The sequence below is a fragment of the Aptenodytes patagonicus genome, chromosome 5, assembly GCF_965638725.1.
Source record: "Aptenodytes patagonicus chromosome 5, bAptPat1.pri.cur, whole genome shotgun sequence".
Classification (NCBI taxonomy): Eukaryota; Metazoa; Chordata; class Aves; order Sphenisciformes; family Spheniscidae; genus Aptenodytes; species Aptenodytes patagonicus.
In genome coordinates, this window is record NC_134953.1 from 68,121,731 (window position 1) to 68,143,869 (window position 22,139).

The 22,139-nt window shown below is 57.4% G+C and overlaps 2 protein-coding genes across 2 annotated transcripts in view; one reads left to right on the forward strand and one right to left on the reverse strand.

Moving 5' to 3' along the window:
- ZSWIM5 (zinc finger SWIM-type containing 5) overlaps positions 1-16,561 on the forward strand; it is a 101,799-nt gene extending 85,238 nt beyond the window's left edge. The window contains exons 5-14 of the mRNA XM_076340339.1: positions 1,504-1,683; positions 4,016-4,192; positions 6,557-6,703; positions 7,680-7,817; positions 8,354-8,614; positions 9,046-9,181; positions 10,990-11,147; positions 13,096-13,259; positions 13,557-13,638; positions 14,073-16,561. Coding sequence (XP_076196454.1) covers positions 1,504-1,683; positions 4,016-4,192; positions 6,557-6,703; positions 7,680-7,817; positions 8,354-8,614; positions 9,046-9,181; positions 10,990-11,147; positions 13,096-13,259; positions 13,557-13,638; positions 14,073-14,935 — 2,306 coding nt within the window. The 3' untranslated portion in view covers positions 14,936-16,561. The remainder of the gene's footprint in view (positions 1-1,503; positions 1,684-4,015; positions 4,193-6,556; positions 6,704-7,679; positions 7,818-8,353; positions 8,615-9,045; positions 9,182-10,989; positions 11,148-13,095; positions 13,260-13,556; positions 13,639-14,072) is intronic.
- Positions 16,562-17,652: 1,091 nt separating this feature from the next.
- UROD (uroporphyrinogen decarboxylase) lies at positions 17,653-22,125 on the reverse strand. Its single transcript, XM_076340340.1, is given in 13 exon segments — positions 17,653-17,930; positions 18,659-18,725; positions 18,991-19,091; positions 19,236-19,373; positions 19,506-19,667; positions 19,922-20,119; positions 20,217-20,279; positions 20,479-20,558; positions 20,637-20,749; positions 21,908-22,002; positions 22,005-22,027; positions 22,030-22,071; positions 22,074-22,125. Coding segments are annotated over 13 exon segments (1,299 nt in total). The 3' UTR covers positions 17,653-17,765.
- Between the last annotated feature and the right edge of the window lie 14 nt (positions 22,126-22,139).

Here is a 22,139-nt window from a genome sequence, read left to right on the forward strand (position 1 = left end):
CCGGAGCAGAGCTGGAGTCAGGACATCGCTGCTCAGCCTGGTTTTGCCTCACACTACCTGGAAATGGGACCGGCTGCTCCGGCTGTCTGTGTCGGGAGTCGCAGCCTCACTCGGGGCTGTCTGGCTCGATGATGTGGCTATGCAGCTGGGAAGCTGCTGCACAAAACACAGCGAGCGCAGGAGATGGTTTGGGTGCCTGGAGGAATCCCCTTGCTGCGCAGCAGAGCTATGTCAGGTGGTGCTGTCCTGCCGCTGGCTGTCACTTTGGGATGGGAATTTTGGCTCTGGGAGTGATGGAGAGCTGGGGGAGAGCGCAAGTGGCTGGGTGGAGAGAAAGGAGGTGCTCCAGGTCTCCACTGGGCCCATGGAGGAGAGGCAGGGGAGGGTGTTTCTGCGGGAGGCTGAGCTGTCCTGGGTGTGTGGCAGGAGCCGACCCAGGCAGAGAGAGGAGCAGCATGGGCTGCTCAACCCAGGAGGATCCCCAGGGACACCGTACGCCGCAGCTGTGCCAGCACGCAGCCATCCCACCCCGCAGGGCAGGCACAAGGGAGGGGATGTGCTGCATCCTGGCAGCCTTGCAGGGAAATTTGGGCAGAAATGCAATTAGCTAAAGGAGAATTCACGGTTTTGCACTTATTTGGGTTGCTGCAGCCCTTTTCAAAGCAGCGGGTGACCCAGGAGAGTCGGTGAGGCTTGGTTAGCAGCACCAGCGTCAGCCCTGTCTTATGAAAGGATGAGCTGGATCTTAATGATGACAGATGTCCTTGGGCCTGGTTCTGCCTCTTGTGCAGCAGACAGCATCGTTAGGCCTGTGAGGTCCCATGGTTGACCTGGAGGGTGTCAGCATGTGTGTCTACTGATGGGCGCCTCTGCTTGCGAGATCCGGAGGTCTTGCGCCTTGGAGGCCTCTTGCCTGCGAGACATCAAGCCAAGCTCCAGGTTCCTCTGCTGGTTCCTCTGCTGGCTGGGAGCTACTGGGGATTAAAAAAGAAAAAAAAAAAAAAAAAAAAGGAAGAAAATACACCAAATCTCCTTTTTAAATAGTTGAATGCAAATGGCCTGAAGAACAATGGCAGATGAAATAGCATTCGGAGCGGGCTTTAAAGCACTTGGAACGTGGGTAGGATCAAAATCAGGTTAGTCTTTGGAGATACAGACTCTGCAGCTTGCCAGGGTGTTTTTAAGCACGCTTTGATGTGTAGTTCAAACACTAGATTTGTCCTGGCAGACAGAAGCACTCACAAATTCATACACAGCCACTCTCTCCTTCCCTCCTCCCCCCTGTCCCCCATCTCATGAGATTATAATTTAGCTTCATTACAGAGGAGTTTTACTTCTAAATAAAAGCTGTCTAAATCCCCCTCCTGAGTCCTTACATTATGCTGAAATGAGTTTACGGATGCTGATGAAACCTTGCAGGCTCTCATGACGAGCACGGCAGCAGCAGAACTTTGCCCCACGGGTATGGTGGTGGCACCTCCTTGATTTCTTGGCTTTGTTTAGGGGCGCTGTGGGTGTGTGTGGTATTAAACCCGCACTGCAAGCTGGAAGAGAAATCCTGCTGGCTCCGGCAGCTGCGCAAGTGGGGTGAGATGGACGTCTGTCCCCTGGAAGATGGCAATTACGGTAACGAGCTTCCCAACATCACCAATGCTCTTACGCAGAGCTCTGGTCACAGCCAAGGTGAGTCCGGGCAGGGGGTGGAAATCCAGCCGGTGGCCACAGGGGTTGGGTCAGGGTCAAAACTCACCCCAAAGTTGAGAGACCTCAATTCACCTGCTGGTGATGTCTCCGGGAGGCATGGGAATACAAAGCATTTCTCTTTACAGCCTCTGGTTTTAGATACACTTGGAAATGTTTGGCTCTTTGCAACATCTTGGGTGAAGTCACCTGTATTTTGAGCATCAAATAATTTTCAAAGGCCATTTTAAAGCAATTTGACCACGGGGGAGTTTGGACCCATATGGTCTGTGCAGGTTTAGGTACGGAGTTATACGGAAAAACAGTGCTTCTTGAATCGGAGCAGAACTGAGCTCTGAAGCCCTGTCTGTAAAGTGAGAGTGAAGAGTTGGAGGTGGTGCAGAGCCCCTCACCCAGCCCTTGGGTCTCGCTTCTGGGCTTTGATTCAGATGGTAGATAAGTCATTAGCCAGGGATGTTAAACATAGTTTAAGTGCAGAGCACAAACAGAGCAATGTAGTTAGGGGGTTGTTCCTTCGTGGTAAAATATTTTCTCAACCCCTGACAAAGCATTTTATCCCTTTAAAGCACTTTTTCCCCTTCCTTTTGCCTGAAGTAGACATTAATTGAAAGTTACTGCTCTTACCGTGCCTCCACCTGCTGCGCTGGAATTGCTCTTCGGTGTATTACGTACAGCCAAAGTGGGAAGAGGAGAGGGGGGCGGCAGCCATGCCGTGAAGGAAACTTCACTCTTCTGGGTGGGATTAGTCCCTCAGCAGTGGTTCGGGAGCGTGGCCGTCCTGCCAGCCCACCCCAGCCACGGCCAGGACCGTGTGCCCCAGCCACCTCCCTGTGCGCATCCTCGGGGAGTGGCTTAATTTAAACCTGGCCTTGCTCCATGTCCTGTGCCAGCCCCGGGACTCCCCCATGGTGTTCCCAGCTCCACTGAGGATTTGCTCCGGCATTCGGGGCAGGTCACCGGCACTGAGCAGGTCACATTTTTAGACGTGGGGAGTTTCCAGAGCGCGTGCCAGGGACGTCCCCTTGTCCCCGTGCTCCTGCCTCTCCAAGCAGGGGACTGAAAGCAGCACGGACCCTGGAGGTGTCCCGGGGTTAATGTCTGTGCATATGCAAATACTGCTGCAAATTGTTGCCAGCCTCTTTTATTACTGAAAGGAGAACAGCTGATTCCTGAAATCCTTCCTGGTAAAGTGAGCAGGCTTGGTTCTGTACGTATGAACACCTGTTTAATTTCTCTCCACCTCGGGGTGCCTGCAGCATTCAGGCTAATTGCTTGTTGCCATCGTTTCTGGAGCGTGTTTATCCAGCCGCCCTGGATCAGCTTTGAGCGGTGCCTTTTGTTTTCCCCTCGCAAATGCATTTAACTCCTCCCGTCTTGCGGGTTGCAGGACCTAACATTCAGCATTGCATCCCCTTTGGGGCTTCCCATTTTGCAGCCCGCCGGCTGTGTTTGGCCCTTGTGCTCCGGCGTGGCTGGAGCGATAGCAGGATTGCTCCAGATGGACCTTTTCCTTCCCGACAAACCACTTGTCTGATCTGTCTGGCTGGAGTGAAATGCTCGTCCAGCATTCGATAGCTTCGAAAATATCATTGTAGTTATAGAGCAGCTCTGAAGAGGAGCACAGACATCTGCTGCAGAGCAGCGGTGGGGGGTTTCAGACGATACCGTCTCCTCCCTTCCAGCCCTCTCATGCAGCCAGGGGAGGTTGCTGGAAGGCCATGGTTCCCCCCATCACCCGGGGGCAGATGAGACATGCTCATGCGGTTCCCTTCATGGCTTCAGGTGCTGCTGATCTAAGCAGCTGTGGTTCAGTGAAGCCGGGGCTTTGCGTTGGAGCGGAAGAGGAGAGCTTGTGGTGCTTGCGGAGCAGTAACGCTGAGGAAGCCCAGTCCTGACCCCTGGCAGCTGCCTGCACGCTGAGCGTCACAGGGCTGGGAGTACACTGCCACGTTTCAAGGCATCAGCCTTGTATGTGGCACTGGATTATCATCAGAAAGCTAACGGCAGGGCAGCCCCTGCCTCTTTTCTCACCTCTCTGGCCAAGGCAGCTATTCTAGCAAGTTACGTAGCAATGCCTTCTAAGGAGACGGCAGTCTCCATCAGAGATGGGATGGGCAGCAGAGGTATCTAAAGGCAATCTGCCACAGTGCAGGAGCCAGAGCCCCTGTGCTCAGCTCTGAAATGGCTGGGGTGGGACCAGGTGGGGCTTTGATCTCATTGTAAAGACATTGCTCTGCCCAGGGAGGTCATGTCTGGGGGCAGGAACAAGCTGCCCCTGCCCCACCAAGGCACTGATGCTTTTTTTTCTTTGCAGACTCGCTGGCCAGGCCCAGACGAACTGTGTTCACCCGGGCGATCGAGGGCTGTGACCTCCACTGGCAGGACAGCCACCTGCAGCGCATCATTAGCAGTGACTTCTACGTGTCTCCCTCCTACCAGCGGGAGGGTGAGAGCCTCCTCTTCAACTCCCAGGGGCAGCCGCTGTGGCTAGGTGAGCGTCCAAACCAGCAGCCCCTTGCATGGCCTGGGTGGATAGGGTTGCTAGTGGAGGAGAGCCACCCAAGGCATCAAAGAAGCGTTGCTACCCTGGGTCCTTGAAAGCTTCTGCATCCTAGATTGAAAGTGCCTCCCTGGCCCTTACCTGAGGAGTAGGGCGAGCAGAAGAACTTGATGCCCTCCCACCCCCCAGCCACAGTCCTTATAGCAAGCCCCACATCTTTACAGTCTGGGTTCCCCTTGGGCAGCTTGGACCAGGCTTGTCATCTCCTATTTCATCCTGCCAGTGTTTGGCTGTCCCCAGTGCAAGCTTTCACTGTTCCCAGTACAGGGGGACTGGACACTTAAAGTCTCTTGGGAGTTGGCTGGGGAGCACAGCTGTATCCTCTGGATTTTTTTCTTCCCTGCTCTCACCCTCTCTTTAGTCTTCCCTTAAAGGCAATTAGCAGACAGTGCAATTAAGCCTTGTATGAGCTAGGCCAGTCAAGCCCAGTACCCTCCTGTGTTGTAGACCTTTAGTCCATGTACCTCGAGCCACACAACTTCTCTACTGCAAAGTCGTGATCCTGGGCAGATCTGCAGGCCCTCAACAACTACATGTCTGGGATGAGAACGAGTGAGACAAAAGGCTTGGGGGGTGCCTGGTGTGGCTGTCAGCCCTCAGGCTGACCCCAAAACAGGAGACGCAAGCCCCACACACCTCCAGGAGGGTGCATGCCTCATCCCTACAGCCCAAGAGGTGAATGTATGGATGTGGAACAGGTCAAAACCCACCACTGCACTGTCGTCCACTCCGGGAGCCGGGGTCTGCCATCACCCAGCCAAATGGGAAGAGAATATTTAAAGTCATCCAGAGATGTGGTTTGCGGAGCAGCAGGCACTACGTTGCTATTAAGGCCAGGAGATAAGTTAAAAAGGGCCCATGCGAAAGCTGCTGGTACACCTCTGCTAGCTTAGCTGAAGCAGGAGAGGACACTTCTACTCTGGGAAGAGTTTTGTGTAGCTGCAGGCAGCAGGTCTCCTCCCCGCGCAGCCACAGGCAGCGGTGGTGGGTTAGTGTTTGCATGGACTCCATCTAGCAGGGACGTGGTGGCCACAGCTCCCCTGTCCCTAGCATAATCTGGGTTCTGGTGAGCCCTTTGGCCCAGCTGGTTGGTGCATGTTATTTTTCTGATGTATTTGCCATGATTCTTGGATTTTGCGCTTTCGCTTTCTTGGCACCCCTTCAGGGACTCAGCGCTGGGAGAGGAGTGTGATTTGTCAGCAACTTCCAGTGATGAATTCAGCGAGAAGCTGAATATTTCATCCATTTAGCAAATGAATAGAGGGAGCAACAAGAAGCTGTTTTACAGATGTTGTTCTGAAACCTCTTCCTCGTGTATTCCTTGCGGGTGACCTTTAGGACGTGGAAACCCCATTTGTGGAGGTGGTTGTCTGCATTTCCAAAGCTTTCTGAGCTCTTCCAGGAATAGAAATTATCCTTCTACCATAATTTTAGATCTTCTGTGTTTGCCTTCCCCGCACCCCCCCCCCCCACCCCCCCCCCTCAGTAGGACATTTTGCAAGAAAATGGGATTTTCGCTGCTTGTTATGCGGCATGTCATGTCATCTGCTCCTGCTAATTTCTCACTCAGTCATAATCCTCTCCACAGTTGCTTGTGATTTCAGGTGAGCAATGAGCAGCAGGAGCAGATGAATTCCTAAGCAACTGTGAGTCTTTGGGGGGGTTTCATGCAACTGTTCCTAATAATAAAACACCAGGTAGGAGAGCTGCAGAAGAGACGGGGTGTCTGCAGAGCTCGCTCCGTGGAGGCGTTAAGGAAGCAGTTCAAAACATCACCCCAAATCTGCCAGTGCCCCCAGCGCAGTGCTGGATGCACAGCCTCACCCCATGTATCATCACCTGTGCCATGAGAGCAGGGAGAGGTGTTGGACGAGATGCCAAGTAGTGTTTGGGTGCACAGCAATGAGAGAAATCACCATAAGCTGTGCAGATTTTAGGAGAAATGAGTGGCAGGGATGTAACAGCCTGTGTTTGGAGCCGTCGTATTGCAGCAATGGCGTGTTGGAAATGCTTCCACTAGATAACGTTTGTGGAGGTGGGGATTTAGGTACTGACATGGCTGCTGTGGGTTGAACATGGTAGGAGTCCCGTTAATATTCCTGGTAGGCATTCCTGCCAGGAGCAGGGAGAAAGGGATGACGTTAAGGCAGGGAGCAGGAGTTTAGCTGGGGCATGGGGAAGACCAGTGGAAGAAAATGCCCTGAAGCCTGATGCTGTCAGGTTCTCTCCCCCCATCAGTACCATCCCGTGAATTTCTGGCTCAGCCATGCCCCTGCGTTTGTCCTTGCCTTGCAGAACACGTCCCGACAGCCTGTGCTCGGGTGGATGCCTTGCGCTCCCACGGCTATCCCAGAGAAGCTCTCCGACTAACTGTTGCCATAATCAACACCCTGCGACTGCAGCAGCAAAGGCAGCTGGAAATATATAAGCATCAGAAGAAAGGTATGAGTAGAGCTATGGGAGAAGTGTCTCACGAGGTCTGGCTGGCATGTCCCAGCTGGTTGAGAAAGTCTTCTTCACCTCACAGGGTAGTGCTGCCCCATCCAGAGCAGCAGAGGTTGACGGTGGGCAGTGCTGGATGGGATTACTCACACCCTAGAAAGACAAACTGATGCATCTGATTGCTTGAGCCAAACTGTGTCGGTACCCACATGCTAAGGACAGAGGTGCCCATGTGCTGTCTTCGGGCTGCTGGAGTAGGGATGTTCTTCTTCCCATTGTTGCCGTGTCTGGCTGCCTGTAAGGATTGCACAGGCAGGTGATGCCTGCATTAAAGAGGAGCTGCTTGTCTGCAGAGCTGCAGTAACTGGCTGCGTGTGCTACCTCCACCTTGCATTTGCTGGGTAAATTGTACCAGGAGGCAAGCTCAGTGTTTCTCCTTTTGCAATTGCAGTTGGCAGGGAGCCGGAGTCAGTTACTGCAGTGCTGCTGGTGGTCAGTGACTCCGGGACCTTGCTAGCTCAGCCAGCCTGAGATCATCAAAAGATGGAGCTTTTAAGACTCACTGGGAGTCTTTGTCATCTCTGGAGAGATTTCTGCTTGTGTTTCCAAAACATTCAGGCCACCATTACAAATGAGTCCATAAGCTGCAGGTCTGACTTTATAGACCCCATCCTGGGACTCTGCAGTCCCTTGTGTCCTCCTGGAACAGAGAACAAGCTGCTGCATCTTATGTGGCCTTAGGGGCGCCTTTTTTTGTTGGGTGCCTTCTCCCTCTGATGTCTGTGGCAGTGTACATGGTGGCTGCTCTGAGCTGCTCCTTGCCCTCGTGAACTACCATGCCAGAGTTGGCCCTGGAGGTCCCCGTGTCCCAGGCCGTGGGGTAAGAAAAGGCCTCTGGTCTCAGAGAGCCCTCTGGGTGCAGAACCTGTCTTTAAATTCCTCACTTTTAATGTCTTTCTGTTCCATTTTTTTGCAGAGCTGCTGCAGCGAGGAGCAACAACCATCACCAACTTGGAGGGCTGGGTAGGCCACCCTCTGAACCCCATCGGCTGCCTCTTTCTCACCCTGACCGAAGCTTGTAGATTAGAAGAGGAAAATTGCCTTGAAATTTCAGGTACCGAGCGCTCCTCCTGGCTCCCTTCCCGGTGGCTGCGGCTGAACCGAGCCTGGCGGGCAGACCCTGGGTACAGGTCTGGGGCTTGGGACTCCTGGGCTCTGAATCTCCCCTCTCTCCACCTTTGCAGGAGCAGCCAGGACAGCGCTGCAGTGCAGAGAGGGGGAGTCAGTGCCCTGAGTTTTCCCAGTGAGGTTTCCTAACCCAGTTTGTCTGGTTTGCAGCCAGGGCAGAGCAGGAGAGTGGCTTAGCAGAGCTGGGCCAAGGCATGCCAGCCCACAGGAAGGCTCTGGTGTCAGCTGTGCACCCTGTTGCACAGGTCTCAGGTCTCCTGCATCTCCTAGTGAGAGCAGGAAGGAGGGCGAAGCCCACATCTCCTGCAGGGACCTTTTATCCATCATCTCTGGGTAACTGAAGGCAGGCAGCAAGGGAAGCGTGGGTCTGGCTTCTCATGTTGAGAGGTTTTTCTCTCTGCCGTGGTTCTGCCACCTAGGAAGGCTCTTCTAACCTTGCTGCATCTCTCCCCTTTCTTCTAGATGCTGGGGACTCCAAACCCCCAGTGTATCAACACGTGCCCGTTGCGACCGGCAGCCAAGACAGCGGCGAGTCCTACCTATCCCTGGCCTTAGAGGTGGCCCTGATGGGGATGGGTCAGCAGAGGGTGATGCCTGAAGGTCTCTATGCCCAGGACAAGGTGTGCCGCAATGAGGAGCAGATCATCGCCCGGCTGCAGGACCTGGAGCTGGACCCGGTGCTGGTGCAGACTCTGCGGAAGCAGTGCATCTTGCTGCTGGAAGGTGGGGGCTCGGTCCATCTAGCTGGCTTCTGTGTCTTAGCTGAGTGCTGGTAACATCTCTGGGGTGCCCTTTCCAAGGTTTACGCTTGGCTGACCCCATCCTAGCTTCTTCCTCTGTGGGTGTGGTGCTGAGTCTGTAGGATGGCTGCTCTGCCCCATCATCTGGCAAAGCAAGGGTTTGCTGACATCCCTGGAGCGAGACCACCTCAGAGGTGTTACGGAGAAGGGTGCTAAGCACGTGGCCTCAGTTTCTGAGGGTTTTTGACCTGGAAGAGTGTTTAGAAAAGGAAAGAGCAGCCCTTTGCCCTGGATCCAACTTGAGTAGTGCACCAGGGAGCTGCTGAGCAGATCCTCAAAGCTTTGGGATGGTGCAAACCCCAGCCACGGAACCTGCTATGCTAATTATGGCTGACGGGCTCTGCTTCCGCCTAGGTGGTCCCTTCAGCGGCTTGGGAGAAGTCATCCACCGTGAGAGCGTCCCCATGCACACCTTTGCCAAATACCTGTTCTCTGCCCTGCTGCCCCATGATGCAGACCTGGCGTACAAGCTGGCTTTGCGGGCCATGAGGTTGGTGCATGTTTTATTCCGTCTCTGCCCCCCTGTTTTGCCTCCCTCCTCTGCTCCGCTGGGAAGCCAGGATGCTCTACAACCCTAGAGCAGGGATGGGAGCGGAGGCAGGCTTGGAGCTTGCCGTCCCTGGGGTCATGCTGTGCAGCCTGTAGGGCTGCCTGGGCACCGAGCAGCAGTGCAAAGAGACTCCTGCTCTCTGTCTGGGCGATTCCTGGTTTTCAGGCCCCATCTGTAGGGATTTGCAAGGGCCCGATAATGTCTGCTGGTCCAGCCCTCTGCCCATCCCCTCGTCCCAGGCTGGACCACCACCTGCCTGTCCTGGTGACAGGCATCCTCCGCCGGAGCAGGTCCCAGGCATGCATGGTGCTGTCATCTGCCTTCTGTGTGCCAGGCCTTGGGCACCCTGCAGCCCTCCCTGCCTGCAGGAAGGGCTGGTATCCCGGCACAGATGGGCAGATGATTGCCCTGGGCTCCAGGATGTCACAGAGCCGGGTGGAGAGCACAGTTGTGCTCTGTTCTCCATTAAAGACCAGCTCCATCTCTGGTATTGGGGACATGGCCGATGCCGAGAGCTGCCCCATCTCCCTCCCTGGTGTGTGACACCCCTCAGACATCGGCCCGTGTACTGCAGTTTTTTGGCAGGGGCTGGATGGGTCTTGAAAAGGCTGGAATTTCCCAAATGGGTCAATGCTTGAAGGACCATCAACCCCAGAGCATCCCAGTGCCCTCTCCCTCTGACACCATTAGAAGTCCCAGCCCAGAGCATCATCTTTCTTGTGGCATTTCCTCGGTGAAACGGGCCATCTCTCCCCAGTGCCGGGGGAGATACTGAAATCCCCCTGTCCTGGGAGGAGCTGCTAAGGAGGACAACCAGACCTAAAAGAGCAGCCAAGGGTCTCTGCAGTGCATGGGGACACCATGCCCCACCAGACCTAAGACCTCCAGCCACCGAGCAGGAATGGGACTGAGTGCCCTGGGGGTGCACGATGCTCCCTCACCATCTGTGTCAGTGCCCATCCCCTGCTCCCAGCTGGGACCCCCTGTATCGGGGTGTCTCTGACCTGGGCTGGGAAGGTTGGGCTTCTGCTGCCCTGTGGGTACCCAAAGCCTGCAAGTGAAGAGAGCAGAGACGGTTAGATGCTCTCCATGTCCAGGGGGACAATTTCCCTTCTGCACGCCGTGGCTGGCCACCGAGTTAGTGACACCGGCACCAACTCAGGGGTTTAAGAGCCAACATAGTTTTGTCACTATGGCTGGCGACGTGAGAATCCTGCTCCCTTTCCTTAGGCTTCCTTATCCCCTGGGTTTTCCAGGCTTTTGGATATCCCCACACAAGCAGGTAACCCAAACCGGCTGCAGAGACCCTGGGGAAATGTGCCGCCGCTTCTGATCATAACCGTGCGTTTTAAGAAGAACCAGATGATAAAGTCAGGAGTTCTGCCGGGCGCTCTGACATGAAAGGAACGGGAGGGGAGGAGGGATTTTGCTTTTTTTTTGGAGGTGGGGTGGGGTTTTTTTTGGCTTCTGCTTTTCCTTACAAGTTTATAAATCACTTCACGGATCATTCTCCCCCTTTCAAGTCAGGCTCAGATTGATCCCCGTGCCCATGTGTTGAGCACGCAGCCTTGAGAGCCCCCACACGTGCATGGCAGCAGGATGCTTTCAAAGGCAGTGCTGCGGGCAGCTGCCTGCAGGCAGTCCTTGCCTCGCCTCGCCAGCGCCCTGGGGAGAGGAGGCGAAGCCGCCGGCTGGGCTGGGGCTGCTGTGGCAAGGTCTGATGTTGCCGCTTCCCATTTACCCTTCAGGTTGCCTGTCCTGGAGACCACGGCACCGTCCGGCGATGTGACTCACCCCCACCACCTGGTCTCGGTGGTCCCCAGCAGATACCCACGCTGGTTCACCCTGGGGCACCTGGAGTCACAGCAGTGTGAGCTGGCCTCCACCATGCTCACGGCAGCCAAAGGTTGGTGGGGGGCAGGCTCTGGGATGGGGGTGATGGGACGGAGCCGCACAAGAGTGTCAAAGGGACTTTACTGGAGAAAAGAGGGAGCTTCTCGAGTGCTGGCAGAGACCAGGCTGGGCGCCCCACTGGCAGCCCACTGCGGGCAGGGCACGGTGAGCTGGCCTCGGAGCAGCCCAACAGAGTCTGGGATCTCCAGGGCTCTGGTCCCAAAGGGCCCCAAGGCTCGTGATCCAGCAGCACAGGACAGGAGGTTCCCAAGAGGTGTGTGCAGCCCTGCAGGGATGCTGACTGCAGCGCTGGGGATCCCGGGTAGGGCCCCAGGGTGATGCTGGACCATGCCTGCCCTGCCCAACATACTGTGGGTTCGTGTTGTGGGCTTTTCATTAAACAACTCTCTGTCCAGAAACCAACCCCACTGGGACGGCGAGCGCCTTGTACCCTGCGAGGGCCGGCGAGCTGAGCAGTTACCACTGCCTGCTGCTGTCCCACACGGTCTGCGTCAGCCTCCAGCAAACTGTGCTGCCAGCCTGATGGGGAAATGAGCCATCAACAAGCTCCAGCCTCGCTGCCTCGGCAGCCTCTTCTCTCCTTCCAGCCCTCCTCCTCTTGGCTGCTTTTCCAGGGCTGATGGTGTTCTGCCCCTGCCTTGCAGTGCCCTGATGGAGAGCTGGCACCTGGATGGAAGTGGCTTATCCTTAGTGTCTTCTCCCTTTCAGCCCTTAATGGGGATGAGGTTTTTATGCCGGGGTTGTAGGGCCATTGGATTACATCTGTTTTTCCCACTATGCCCTTCCCTAGGTGTTCCCCCACCGCAGCATGTCTCGATGCGATCCTGTGTCCTCGACGCCTCTGTCACCCGCGCCCCCGCGAGCCATTTTAGGGAGGCTTGGATTTTGGTGGCAGTGCAAGCGGCTGCTGTGGGTGGCAGGCGATACCTCTAGCTATCAGTCTGTGTATGCCCAGGTGCAGCACTAGGTTTTTCACGCTGATGTGCGTTATTTGGTTTTCTTTGTGTGAGGTTCATCTGCTCAGTGTACAATTATGGGAGTAGAAACATGAACCTGGAACAAAGCAGAGGGACCTCATGTGGCACGTTGGCATCCCTGATCTGCACCCACACCAAAGGTCCCTCTCCCCACCCTGTGTCCCACAGGGGCTGACAGGAGGATTTCCCAACCCAGATGCAGGATCATGATACTAATACACCTTGATAGGTCTCTCTTCCAAGATCCTGCCCCATTTCCCAATGCCATCACGTATCCCTCTAGCACCCGCGGCTTCCTGTGGCAGGAGTTCCACAGCGTCACTGGGTGTTGTGCCAGGAACCCCCTTCTTTGGGGGGTATCTCAGCCTGTCTCGGTTACGAGAGCTGCGTGCCTGACCTGGGGCATCCAGGACTGAGCCTCTGCAGCGATTCCGGGTGACCCTGGCCCGGCCTTTGCTAGCCTTGTGGTGGGAAGGGACTTACTAGGCAAGACAGTACGTGTGCAGCAAACAGCGTTTCTTCTTTTTAACATTCCTAAATGAAGACTGGCCTTTATGCAGCCGTTCAGCACTGAGCATCTCCCCAAACCCCTCCTTTGTCGGGAAAAGGCTGCTTTACAGCTTTCAAACTTGAGCCCAGGGTAGAACGTCCAGGTGCCTGGAGATGTCTGCTAATGCTCCAGGACATATCTGGGATCACTCAGGGTTGTTTGTCCTCTCCATGAGAGGATGGTCTTCAGCAAGGATGGGTGCTGTAGGATGTGTCACCTCCTGGGGAGGATGCCCCATTTTGCTGTTGGACTGCAGGGCCTGATCCAGCATCTCTGTGCATCCTGCCACGTGCGTGTCCAGAGGGGCTGACCATGCTGAAGGGGCTGCTCACCACCCGGTGCAGGCAGGAGATAGGGCTCGGGGGCAAGGTGGGGGGAGGCCAAGCCATCTGACCGTCCTTTCCTGCACCCAGGGGACATGCTGCGCCTACGCACGGTGCTGGAGGCCATCCAGAAGAACATCCACTCCTCCTCCTTGATCTTCAAGCTGGCCCAAGATGCGTTCAAGATTGCCACGCCGGCCGACAGCAACTCGGACACAACGCTGCTCAACGTGGCGCTGGAGCTGGGGCTCCAGGTACAGGATGGTGTGGGGGATGCCGGCAGCCCTTCTGCCCCTCATGCTGCAGCATGGTGGTCTTCCACCAAGCAGATGGTCCCCCATGGAAGGAGTAAATTCATCCCTGCATGGCCCTGAGCTGGGGAGCTCAGCCCTGGGAGGCCCCTGTGCCTGCTGAGGTTTGGGTGGAGGCGAGGCGGCACCAGGGAGTGGGTAGCCAGCTGGGCCAGGGGGATTTTTGGGGAGCGCCATGGTGTTGGGTGGCTTTGGTGGAGCCCCATGGGCTGGGCCGGACACCCCGGGTTTGCCTTGCAGGTGATGCGCATGACCCTGTCCACCCTGAACTGGCGGCGGCGGGAGATGGTGAGGTGGCTGGTGACATGTGCTACCGAAGTGGGTGAGTGCCTTGCCGTGCCGGGCAGAACCGGCCCGCGTCCGGTGGGAGCGGGGTGGGCACGGACATCCCGGGGTCATTCATAGCCCTGGGTGTCTGAGCTCTCCTGAGCCTCCCATTTCTTCCTGGGTAACTGGATGCACCCCAGAGTGCCAGCTGGCAGGGCTTGGGGCCACAATGGTGGCTGGGTTCGGGACTGGGACAGGTCCCCTGTACCCCCAGGCCAAGCCAGCGGTGTTCGCTGTGCCCTGCAGCACGGCCAAACAGGGTAGCCTCTGCCTGTCCCCCTCCGCCCTGTCCCTGTTGGAGCAGAGGCAGTGGCTCAGCACTGCTGCGGGCTGGCTTTGCCCTTGCTCTGGGCACTGGGGGACTCGGAGGAGCCCCATGATCTGAGCTGTGCTCCAGGGATGTGCTGAGATCCCAGTGTTTTCTTGCAGGGGTGAGGGCCCTGGTGAGCATCCTGCAGAGCTGGTACTCGCTGTTCACCCCCACGGAAGCCACCAGCATCGTGGCAGCCACGGTGATGTCCCACAACACCATCCTGCGCCTGAGCCTGGACTACCCGCAGCGGGAAGAGCTGGCCAGCTGTGCCCGCACCCTGGCTCTGCAGTGCGCCATGAAGGACCCACAGAACTGCGCCCTGTCTGCCCTGACCCTCTGCGAGAAGGACCACATCGCCTTCGAGACCGCCTACCAGATCGTCATCGACGCCGCCTCCACCGGCATGACCTACACCCAGCTCTTCACCATCGCCCGCTACATGGAGCACCGGGGCTACCCGCTCCGGGCGTTCAAACTGGCCTCGCTGGCCATGACACATCTCAACCTGGCCTACAATCAGGACACGCATCCAGCCATCAACGATGTGCTCTGGGCCTGCGCCTTGAGCCACTCTTTGGGCAAAAACGAGCTGGCGGCCATCATCCCACTGGTAGTGAAGAGCGTGCACTGTGCCACGGTGCTCTCGGACATCCTTCGCCGCTGCACCATGACGGCCCCAGGGCTGGCCGGCATCCCCGGCCGCAGGAACTCGGGGAAGCTGATGTCCACCGACAAAGCCCCCCTGCGACAGCTGCTGGACGCGACGATAAGCGCCTACATCAACACCACCCACTCCCGGCTCACCCACATCAGCCCGCGGCACTACGGGGAGTTCATCGAGTTCCTCAGCAAGGCCAGGGAGACCTTCCTCCTGGCGCAGGACGGGCACATACAGTTTGCCCAGTTCATTGACAATCTCAAACAAATCTACAAAGGCAAGAAAAAACTGATGCTGCTGGTGCGGGAACGGTTTGGGTGAGCCCCGGCCCCCGCCACGCTCACTGGCAGGGTCCGGCTGCAGCACGGGGACTCGGGAGAGAAGAAAAGGAAGGAAAACAGAGATCACCTTCCCCCCCATCGGCAGAGGCTGCTCTGTTCTGGTCTTCTGTTTCTTTTTTTTGTTTTCTTTCTTTTTTGTTTTTTATTTTTTTCTTTCTTGGATTTAACCATTTCACACGCTGAGAGGATCCAGAGATTCCTTGGGCACAAACCAAAAGGCAACCATGGGGAAAAAGGATGGTTCGCTCAGCCCCCTGCCCTCCCTTGCCAATACCAAAAGCTAACCTGGAAATCTAATACCTCTTTCCTGAAGGAAGTGGTCGCTGGAGGGATCCGAAGGTTGCAAAGTGCAAAAATCTTTAAAATTACATGGGGAATTAAAAGAAAAAAGAGGAAAAAAAAAAAAAAAGAAAAAAAAAGAAAAAAAAAGTGCGAGTGAGCAAAGAAACCCGCAACACTAGAACCTCATGCGTCACCAAAAGCGATGGCTTTGCAGAGCGCTTCTCCCGCCCGCCCGAGACATGCAAACTCCTCTATTTGTGAAGATACTTCAATAAAAACAAGTTAAAGTAACTGTTCTCAGGGATTGCTTACTAAAAGTAACACAAAAAAAAAAGCATTTATGATACTGTAAATACTATAGTATATGTGTCAATTATTAAATTGTAAAGTTATAATTATTTATAATTCTGTCTTTTATTTGGGGGATACTTGAAATTGTCGTGGGCTGGGGCGATTATTTTTATTATTGCTATTATTATTATTATTATTATAACTATTATTTAAAAAAACCACACAAAACAAAACCACAGACAAAAAGAGGAGGAGGCACGCGAACATTTCTCAGGTTCCCACAGCATCGTCGGCAGCGAGAAGGGTGTGGGGGGAGGCGAACGTCCACTCGACTCGCAGCCCTGGGACGGACGGACGGACGGAAGGAGGAGCGGCAGCCCAGCGCTTGAGGACAGCGAAGGAAGGGACTCGGGGTGACACTCGCTCGGATGCACATGGATGCTGGCGATGGAGGACATGAGCCCATCGCCTCATACGGAGCCATCTCCCAGCAGGCGCAGGCGTGCGAGGTGCCTGGGCGGGCGTGCGGGCACCAGGGCTCCCCGGCTCCTGGGGAGGGAGGGGGGGCAGGTGCAGCCGTGCCGCCTCCCCGCACCATTCTGCTTCCTGGCTCTGTGGTGCAACCAACGCTCAGCCCTTCCCGGCTTCACCCCGCGCCAGGGGCAGACTCTCCAGCCCCGGGCCGGCAGCTCTTCGGTTTTGCTTCATTTCTTTGCCAGCGGGTCGGGAGGGCTGAGGGGGGCCAGGGCTGGTCTGGACGGTGACTTGTAGTTAGAGAACATGGGCTAGTTATCTGCTGTCTGGTTTGACTTTTAATTTTTTGGCAAGTGACTTGTGTCCGCACTCCGGCCAGGAAACTAATTGTACTCGGTCTCTGTTGCCACTGAAATAGCGGTCTTCAACCAGTCTGTTTCTCTCCCCCCCCCCCCCCTCCTTTTTTGTTTTGTTGTTTTTTTTTTTTTTTGCGTGCGTGCGTGTATGTGTGTGTGCGACCTCTTCATCTGATGTTTAATAATAAAAGGGATGAACATTACCACCCGTATCTCTACTGCCTTTCTCTGAAGTCGGAGGGGTCACTATGCTTGCTGGGCAGTCTGGTGTTGTGGGTGATGCAAGCAGGGCAGAGCCCCGGGGAGGAGGTGGCATCGCAGCCCCCTACGGTACCCAGCTCCTGTGCCCCAAGGGAGGGGGACGGAGCAGTGGCAAGGCACCCTGGCTGCTTTAGGGTGCAATTCGCTGCCACGCTCAGCGTCAGCAGGTCCCTGCCCACCCTGGTGGCACTGCCCCATCTGTGCCAGCTAGAGCACTGTTGGTGCCCATGTCTTGATCCATCCTACAGCCAGCCTGGACCGCGGTGAGTGTGCTGCAGTGTGGGATGGGGTGGCATGGTGTCATAACCCAGGGTTCCTGGGTATTGCAGCACCCTGGGCTGCTTTCTGCAGGGTTTGCTGAGCCCGAGGCAGACTTGGCCCCGAGGATCAGAAGAGATGGGGAGGTGTGCGTGAGAGAGATCTCCAGAACCAGTGGGATGGTCCCAAAGAGGCTCTGGGAGCTGGAGGAGGGCAATGGCAGTGCTAGGGCCATGGTGTCTCTGCTGCCACCCCAGCCAGTGTAGCAGGGTGCTGGTGGTGCTTGTGTCTTGAGGGCTCCTGCCATGTGGCCAGCTGTCCCCCAGGTGAGTCCTGCTGGGTCTCCCACCTACTTGGGGATGCCCTGGGATGATGTCACGTTGCCTATTCCCACCTGAGCAGGACCATGGCATGGCTCACGCTGAGCCTGTGGCAGCAGTGGGCTGCGAGCCCCCAGCTCCCAGGCTGTGACCCTGCCAGCCTCAGGCAGCCCATCTCCCCTAGCAGGGCTGAGTGCATCCGTAGTGCCAGGAGATGCCTGTTGTGCTCTGGGCTCACATCCTCTGTCGCAAGCCCTTGGCACAACACTGTGCAGCCTGGAACGAAGAGGCATCCCCCTCACTTTGCTGGCACCCCTGTTTCCCCATTCTGACCTGTAGGACAGGGCTCAGGGGTTCCCCTGACCTCACATGCCCCACTGCCAGGCTGCTGTCACTGCCCATCTTCTCCAGGGCTGTCCAGTTCCCCATCCCCCTAGCCAGAGCCACACGGCTGCTGCAGAGAAGGAGCTGGTTTAATGCTGCAGCTCAGCCTGGAGCGAGCCCTGTGACAACACACTACTTGGGGTGACTGTGCCCAAACTGGAGTCCTGTCCCCAAGCCCTCAGGCTCAGCTGTGCTTGTTGATGTGGCGTGAATGAGCATGCACAGCCTCAACGAAGGCACCCACGTGCTCGGGGCTCATGTCGGGATAGAGGCCGTGGCCCAGGTTGGCGATGTAGCGTTGGGTCCCAAAACCCTCCAGCATCTTCTTCACCAGCTCGCCAATCTTCTCCTGTAGGCACAGTGGGAAACCACGTGTCAGCCCCATCCAGCCCAGGGTACTCCACCCCCATCAGTCCCCAGCCAGCCTGGGGGACTGCTGGGACATGAGCCAGCACTGCAGGTGGGGAAACTGAGGCAGTGTCCTGGTTTTGGCTGGGATAGAGTTAATGTTCTTCCTAGTAGCTGGTACAGTGCTGTGTTTTGGATTTAGTATGAGAATAATGTTGATAACGCAACGATGTTTTAGTTGTTGCTAAGTAGTGCTTACACTCGTCAAGGACTTTTCAGCTTCTTGTGCCCTGCCAGCGAGAAGCTGGGAGGGGACACAGCCAGGACAGCTGACCCAAACTGGCCAAAGGGACATTCCATACCGTGTGACGTCATGCTCAGTACATAAACTGGGGGGAGTTAGCTGGAGGGGTGGTGACTGCTGCTCAGGAACTGGCTGGGCATTGGTCGGCAGGTGGTAAGCAATTGCATTGTGCATCACTTATTTTGTATAATCTTTTATCATTATTATTATTTTCCCTTCCTTTTCTGTCCTATTAAACTGTCTTTATATCAACCCATGAATTTTACTTCCCCCCCCCCCCCCCCCCCGATTCTCTCCCCCATCCCACTCGGGGGGGGGAGGGGAGTGAGTGAACAGCTGTGTGGTATTTAGCTGCCTGCCGGCTTAAATCACACCAGGCAGGAGGCTGGAACCAGTGCCCGTTGCTGGCGATGGCCACGGCTCACCTTGGGTGCGTAGAGAGCACAGGGATCCAGGTTTCCTTGCAGGGTGACATCTTTCCCTGTCTGTGCACTGCAGCAGGGAGGAAGCAAGTGAGTTGTTGCGTGTGGTGCAGAGTCTGGGGGCAGCTGGGTGCCTGCAGCCCCCACCTCAGGGCACACAGGACCCCTCAGTGCAGCCCCTGGTTGCTGTGAGCTCTATGGAGCATGGGGGCCCAACTATCCCCACCTCTGGAGCAGAAATCTCCAGGCCTGGGGTGGCTCAGGGCAGAGGAAGAGGTCAGGGTACTGAGCCCAGGGTGCTGCCCGGGCACCTGAGCGCTCTGCCAGACTCTTACCGAGCTTCCTGGGGCCGGATGGTCCAGTCGAGACCGACCACCTCGTAACCGGCATGGGCCAGATCACGCAGCGCGTAGTGCGCATCCTTCGCAAAGATGATCTGGGGAGGGAGGAGACGGGCAGTAACTCTGCTATGGGTCAGGCCCCTCTCCACAGGCTAGACCGGGGGAGGCAGGTACCAGGGGATGCACCCCTCTCCAGCAGCCCCCAGATGCCAAGGTCAACCCAGGCAGCCCCGACTCACCATGGGCACCAGGGGCAGCGCCTCCTCCTTTAGCTTGCTCTTGACAGCCTGGGCGATGTCTCGGATGTAAGGCAGGGCAAAGTCCTGAAACTGCTCCGGGCCCAGGTGCCCCGCATGGGACTCAAACAGCTGGAGCGCCTGCCAGGGACATGGGGCTGGGAGAGCTGCACCTCAGTCCCTCCTCCTCCTCCCAGAAGCTGGACCCTCTCTGCTCCCTGTCCCCAGTCCCTGCCTTCCTGCCTGGCCCTGTCCCTATGCCCCAGGACACACCTGCGCTCCAGCAGCCACCTGCCCCACCAGGTAGTCAGTGATGACATCAGCCAGCAGCCGCAACAGTCGGTGGCTTGCCTCGGGGTGACGGTAGAGCCAGCTCTTGGCCTTGGCCATTGTAGTGGAGCCACCACCTTCAATCATGTAGGACATGAGCGTCCACTGCGGAAAGGAGAGGAGCGGAGTGAGGAGGGTGATGGAGACGGAAGAAGACACGAGGGGCCGGCCACAGTGCTGAAGGTAGGACCTGTGAGCACCACAGAGCCTGGGGCACAGCTGCTCCTGCATTGAATGTCCCCCACCTATGCACCCCTATAGCACCCACAGCCCTGGGAGCGTCATGGCCGGTGTCACTCTAAAAGAGTGAACAGAGAAGCCCAGCTGGGAAGCCCACATGGAGGAGCCACATCACTCACAGGCGCCCCGGAGAAGCCGATAAGGGGCACCCTGCCCTCCAGGCTGTGTCGTGTCAGCGTGATGGCCTGGAAGACATAACCCAGCTCTGCAGTCACGTCCACCTTCTGTCGCAGTTTCAGTAGATCCTCCACCTCCTTCAGGGGCTCTGTGAACACGGGTCCTTTGCCGGGAACCATGACAACCTCCATGCCCAGTGCCTGGGGACAGGGAAGAATGGAAGAAGCAGGAATGGGGCGGCCTCAAACCCAGCCCCATCCCCAGCCACTGCTCCTCACCACCAGCCATGGCTCTCACCTGGGGCACCACCAAGATGTCGGAGAAGATGATGGCAGCATCCAGGGGGAATCGTCTGAGCGGCTGCGGAGGGGAAGAGGCAGCGTCAGTGAGGGGCTAGGACCCCCTCCCCATGGAGGACCTAGACAAGCACATGGGGCAGTGAGATCCCCAAGAGCTGCACAACTCACTGGGGCCACCCAGGGTGGCCAGACCCAAGGTTTCTCCCCGTCCCCATCTGGGTGGACAGAGGGGACATACAGACCCCCCGGGGGATACTCACCTGCAGCGTCAGCTCACAGCACAATTTGGGGCTCCGGCAAGTGGCGAAGAAATCCTGCGCTGCCCGAGTCTCCCGAAACTCTGCAAGGGACCAGCACGAGTGTTACGGGGTGCACACCAGGCCCCCCTTGCTGGCCCCCCCCACTTCCACCTGCTCACCGGGCAGGTAGCGCCCCGCCTGCCGCATACACCACACCGGGGTGTGCTCCGTCTCCTCCCCACGTGCCGCTCGCAGGAACGTGTCATTCTTCAGCTTGGGGAAGCCCTTGGGGCTGCGGACAAAAGAGCAGATATGGGTTGTCACCCACAAGGGGTCCGGGTGTCCTGCCAGATCCCCACGGCTGGTGGCAGGGGGTGCCAGGGCAGCGGCTCATCCCCCCTCCCCTGCCGGTGACTGCAGGAAAGGGCTTGTGCCCAGCTGTGACAAATGTGACAAATGCTCCCCATCATGGTCCAGGGCCTCTTCCTGCTGGGGATCATGGGGCCCTCCCCAGGGAGAGGCGATGCCCGGCCCAGGGCCCTGTGAGATTAAGTTATCAGGGCCAGCAGTTGCTCCCGCCTGGAGATATTCAGGGCCAGCGGGGCGCAGGAGCGGACAGCCCTGCCACCAGCGTCCCCAGACCCTATCTGTGCCATGCAGCCTCCAGAGGCCCAGGCGCCCACCGAGGTAGCAACCATGCGTCCCCAACCTCCCCCCTGTGGTGTCACCGCCAAGGGGCTGCTGGAGCCTGGCCTGCCCCAGGGACAGGGACCCCGGACAACCGCGGGGGACAGCCAGCACCATCCTGCTGTGACGGGCGGGAGCCACAGGGACAAAGTCCCCAAAACCTCCAGTGTGGGACCAGTGACTTCACTGCCACACCAGTGGCCCTGCTGATCCATCCCAGTGCAGGATCAGTATTCCCAGTGCCTCACCAGTGCGGGATCAGCCACCCCAGCGCCTCACAGTGCAGGACTCTGGCGCCAGCACCGTATCCCCAGGGCCAGACCAGTGCCTCACCAGTGTCCCCAGGGCCACACCAGTGTCCCCAGTACAGGACCCCAGCGCTAGAGCACCGTCCCCAGGGCCACACCAGTGTCCCCAGTACAGGACCCCAGTGCCAGAGCACCGTCCCCAGAGCCACACCAGTTGTCTCCATTACAGGACCCCTGTGCCAGAGCACCGTCCCCAGGGCCACACCAGTGTCCCCAGTACAGGACCCCAGCGCTAGAGCACCGTCCCCAGGGCCACACCAGTGTCCCCAGTACAGGACCCCAGTGCCAGAGCACCGTCCCCAGGGCCACACCGGTTGTCTCCATTACAGGACCCCTGTGCCAGAGCACCGTCCCCAGGGCCACACTAGTGTCCCCCGTGCAGGCCCCGGTGCATGCCCCCACCTCAACGCACTAGGAGGCCGGGGAGCCGCCCCTCCCCGGCCCCAGTTACTCACAGGTGCCGCTCGCCGCCTTCCATCCTCCTGCGCCGCTCCCCAGCCCCCCCGTTGCCTCCCGAGGCCGCCCGCCCCGCCCCGCCCCGCCCCGCCCCGCCGGCGCCGCCATCTTGCCGTAGTCCCGCCTCTCCGTACGCCGCCATCTTGCCCCGCCCTCTCTGTGCGCCGCCATCTTGCCCTGCTCCTCTCTCCTCCGTACGCGGCATGGGCGCCGCCATCTTGCCCTACGTCC